The 5436-nt window shown below is 31.7% G+C and overlaps 1 protein-coding gene across 1 annotated transcript; it reads right to left on the reverse strand.

Annotated features, from left to right (window-relative positions):
• Positions 1-3174: 3174 nt before the first annotated feature.
• On the reverse strand, positions 3175-4850 carry LOC111882087 (pentatricopeptide repeat-containing protein At4g21190). The gene is made up of 2 exons (XM_023878451.3): positions 4641-4850; positions 3175-4119 (listed from the first exon to the last, which is right to left on the reverse strand). Exon 2 carries the CDS (start codon positions 4041-4043, stop codon positions 3309-3311), a length of 735 nt encoding a protein of 244 aa, XP_023734219.1. The 5' UTR covers positions 4044-4119; positions 4641-4850; the 3' UTR covers positions 3175-3308.
• Between the last annotated feature and the right edge of the window lie 586 nt (positions 4851-5436).

Consider the following 5436-nt stretch of genomic DNA (forward strand, 5'->3'; position numbering starts at 1 on the left):
AATAACTCGCATAGGGTATTAATAAAATATTTTGATTTATGGACTAGAGTACACTTGAATAGTTTTCACAAAAAGATAAATCTTACTAAAAATATTTTCCAGACATCACTTACATTTTAGTCTTGGGTTAAGACTTACAACGACGATAACATATGTTTAAGTAGTTTTATATAAAGATAAAACTTCATAACACTACATTTCAGCACAACATTACTTAGTCTTTGGATTAAGACTTACAGTTCATTTATAAAGAAAATATTGGATTTTCTAAAAGTATACACTATCATTTTCGAGAAACAGTTACAAATCTTTCTCATACAAAAACGCTTATGAACTCACCAACTTAATTGTTGACACTTTTTAAAATCACTTGTATTCTCAGGAAACCAGTAAACAGGTAACTACAAGAGATTTTGGTGAATGGGACGTCGTCGCATCTTGTTATTTCATTTTTGACACATGCATTTGATCACGTAAACAATATTTTTGAGCACAATGTAAACTTATTAAATATGCAATTCAATTCTTGTAATGTTTTGATCTCTATTATTCAATTGTTATGATACTATACATGAAGTCAGCCCCAGACGTTTCCGCCGTTCTGGTTAAGGGGTGTGACAATTGTTATTGTTATGGTTATTGTTATTGTTATTGTTATTCGTATTCTTATTCTTATTCTTATTATTCTTATTACTATTACTATTATTATTATTATTATTATTATTATTATTATATATGTATGTGTGTATATTTATATGTATGTATGTTTGTATGTGTGTGTATATATATATATATATATATATATATATATATTTGTATATGTGTATGTGTATGTATATGTACGTATGTGTACGTATGTATGTGTGTCTATATGTAGGTGAAAGTAATGATTGTAATGTTAAAGCATGAAATGAGTATCAGATCGAAAGGTGCACATCACTATACACATGTATATATTAGGTATAAGTTGTTGAAAGTGTAGATAATCATGTATAGTTGACATGAGGAAAAAATGATGTTCGGTGCTCGGACTGTCAAAAATAAGAAAAATTCGTTGGTAATCTGTCGGAAATAGAGACAAAATAGTGATGGAATTCTGACATATGGCCGCTTCCGTAAGCAATCCCTCGCTATTTTTCGACAGATTACCTACGGAAATGGCCATCTGTCAGAATACATTCGATATTCTGTCACTATTTTTCGACGAATTACCTACGAATTTTCCTTATTTTCGACATTTCGGGTACCAAACGTCGTTTTTTTGCTTCATTTTTTTGAACGTCTACTATACATGATTATGTGCACTTTCACCAATTTATACTTAATATCTATGTATGTATAGCAGTGCGCACCTTTTCGATCTGTTAGTCATGTAACATTACAATCACTACTTTCACCCATAGACATACATACACACGCACATACACGTACATACATACATACACATATATACACACATACATAAACATACACTTAGACACACATACACATACATTCACAAACGCATACACATATACACACATACATACATACATACATACATACACATACAAACATAGCTTTTCTTTCACTTATTCGTGTATTAAATATTATTATTAGTACTATTAATATCATTTTTAATTGTTCATGTGTTAAATATAGTTTTTTTGATTTTTTTTCTCTCTACATGTAATACGAATGCATGTATATGTAATACAATTATGTATGTCTATACACATGATAAGTATGTAAAAAACGAACCGAAAAAACTATGTTTTAGTACTCGAATAATGAAAAATAATAATAATAATGATAATAATAGTAGTAATAGTAATACTAGTAAGAGCAATAATAGTAATAATAATAATAGCAGTGATAGTGATAGTAATAGTAATAATAATAATAGTAATACTAATTGTAATAACGATAACGATAACGATAATAATAACAATAATAACAACGATAATAATAATAATAATAATAATAATAATAATAATAATAATAATAATAACAACAACAACGATAATGATAATAATAATAATAATAATAATAATAATAATAATAATAATAACAACAACAACAACAACAACAATAATAACAATAACAATAACAATAACGATAATTGAAATTATAATAACTCGTCGGTATTTCATAGCTACCGTAGCTAGTCTGACGACATATCTTCTGTCACTATTCCGTCATAATTTCGTTACTAAATTAGGGCATCAATTTCGTCGGTAATTACCTACGGAAATTTTCTCTAGACAGTTTTTGTGTGTAAAGCCCCTGTTTTCTAGCGGTGATTGTGAATATGGAAGTGATAATTAAGATACTCACCAAGAGAACATTGATACCTCGACAACCACCAAGTCCACCAAGTGCTCACCAATTCCATAGCATACACGTGGAACTAGATTTTAAGCGTCGAGAATAAATGATCTTCAAGTGATAGAACGAGCCAAGAAATAATAGCAAAAATATGGTGTTCCTTTTCCATGTTTGAAAGTCCCTAAAATCAAGATGTTCAATGACACGAGATTGCCATCATGGCAAATAAATTTTTCTTCAAAGTCATCCAATATGTCAAGGTTATATGTATCATACCCAATGACACTAAGATCATCGATGCCCAACATTCCCAAGAGACTCAACCCAACTATATTGGAGAAGGAAACATACCGACCTCGTGAAAGGTATCTGTAATATCAATATTAAGGACCAATTTAATTTTGAGTTACAAAAACACTTCATACCCCCATAATACCGAGTTAAAAGCAAAGAGAAACTTCACCGATCCGTAAAAATGCTATTTTCGAGTATATCATATAATTCACTAGCATTGTATGTGTTCGATGATATGTCAATGATGCTATATACTATTTCAAAGACGGACACCAAGCCTTTTTTAAAAGATAAATTAAATATCCTCCTACTAATTTTTTTTAACCATTTTTCTACTACTTTTAGACGATAACAATAACAAAAATTTATTAATTTTATTCAATATAACAAATCTCATAATTTAAGACTTTAGCAAGATATAAGAGAAAAAAAATAAAAGTGAAAAAAAAAAATAGAAGTATATTTCGTTCTCTTTTTTGTAACCCTAACGCATCAATTATTAACTCTACATAGTTCACAAGTTAAAGATTAATCAACCGTCCCAACTTTTCTTGCAGTGAATGTTTGATTCCATTGTATTGAAATGATTATTGCAATATTCAAGAAACTTATAATAACATAATACACATAATCAAAATCAAATTTATGGAAACACATAATAACATAATACATCATCCCTTCTTCTAGGTTATCTATCCTTTCTAAAATCATTGACTTAAGTCAATTTTCAATAACTCCTTACTTGATTTCCTTCCATATTTGCCCCTACTCTTGCTAAACAAACTCTTATATTTAACCAAAACCCCCTCCTTCTCTTCAACTAAACCTAACTTCCCATACGACTCCGCCACCCTTTCCACAATAACTTTATCCGTACATTTCCGATTACGCCCTTCAAGCTCTTCAAAAAGCTTCACAATCTCTTTCCACATCTCATTTCGATAATACACCGATACCATAATTTCACATACTTTCCAAGGCACCAATTCCACATTCCTACCAAGTTTCCTACCCCATAACCTCTTTGCCTCTTCTACTCTATTATCCATATCTAAGGCCCTTATTAATTGTCCATATGTCCCAATTGTTGTCCCATGTCCTTTACTTAACATCCATTTTATAACTTGTACAACTTTATGCCATTTTTCCTTTTTTTCGAGAGTCAACAATGCGGTTTTGACTCGTCCGATTGGGAACTCGCGTTCCTCCGCAACCCACGCGTCGAGGGTACCGTAGACCGCTTCTTTTGTGTTCTCAACGGCAACGAGTTTGCTTACGAGAACAGTAATTTTGTCCTTTTTGGACACGTTTTGGAATCTTTGTAGAATTGGTGTTTGATCTTGTGTGTTTGTAGTTTGACTAAAGGGCGAGATTGGTATTTTGAATATACTGAGTCGACTGGTTGGTTTAATGAGACCAGTTATTGCTTTAGACCTCAACATTGCGAGAGAGAAAATGATGTCTTATTTCAATACCCTTAAAATTGAGTTAATTTGATCAAGTTGGAGATGTGAATCCCTGTAAATATAATAGAAAACATGTAGAATAAATTAAAAAAAGGGATTGTGTGTTAATATTAATGAGAATTAGGTTTTCCACTAAACCCTAATTCTAAATGACAGAATCCAAACACATAAGCTCACGAATTTAAAAACTCCTTACAGTTCACAACAATACAAACATGTTCTGAAGGATTCAACAGCCTAAATCAACGAATTAATTAATGATTTGTTAAAATCGAGCTGAAAACATGATTACCCAATTCATACATTTCAAGATCAAAGTAGGCAGTTTTTCTCGATATTTTAACACGGAAAAGTTTCAGATTTGTTACGTTTTCAATATGTCGTTGATTTCTACGATAAGATATAATCCATAATAAGAAGAATTCATTAATTTTGATATCCAAACGCGGAAATTTTAGGGATTGGGGAGTAATTACAAGGTTCAATTATCAATTTGAAATAAGAAAATATGTAAGGTTCAATAGGAATCAAAAACATCAAATTTTACAGGTATGTGATGAAGTAAGAGATTACTCTTCATATTCCATCAGAGACAGGAAACGGCTTCGTTACACGACGGTGTAGCCATGGACGGTGTATCCTCCGTACGATGGCGGCGAGTAGTCCAGCAACGGCGTGGGCGGCGGATACGCTCGAAGAGGCGTTTCTACTTTCTAGTATAACCGTTCGACGTGAAGAATAGTCGATTCAGAACTGGAGGATAAACTTGGCCCAAGATAAGTGGGTAGCCCATAGTTCCATGATAGCCCATATAGAAGAAACAAAGGGAGTTCTAGATATATCTTTAGTGTTCTTTGTTATTTCTAGAATGTGTCCCATTATTTCCTATTCATTCATAACGTATTTGGGATTGTCTATAAATAGGCTAAGTTTTCACTGCATTTTAAATATCAATATCAACTACTAAACATTTTTCTAAGTATTGAAGTCCTTTTTGTATACTTGTTCTTGATATCATCTACAATTGCTTCATGCCTCTTCAAAGTATTATTGTACGGTTTACCTGAGCCTTGGGTAGATCTTCAAGCTTATAAGAAGTTGAAAATTTGTATCCTTAAAAATTAGTTGGTAGTTGAGCATGGTTCAAGTTTGAACTTTGAAGAAAAAAGCAGCACGATGGCATGAGAAGACAAGGTGCAGGATAAGTAAATACTTGGGCAGTGACAATCCCCACCAAAAAACATATACAATGATCCAAATCAAGGAGAAACTTACGACCTCATGTCAATACTTTCTGTGAAGCAGTGGAGTCTCACATCTCCTAACTTGAGTTTTTAGTCAATGGACTCAAGGTACATATTGTAAATAT

Source organism: Lactuca sativa, chromosome 2, assembly GCF_002870075.4.
Source record: "Lactuca sativa cultivar Salinas chromosome 2, Lsat_Salinas_v11, whole genome shotgun sequence".
NCBI classification, from domain to species: Eukaryota; Viridiplantae; Streptophyta; class Magnoliopsida; order Asterales; family Asteraceae; genus Lactuca; species Lactuca sativa.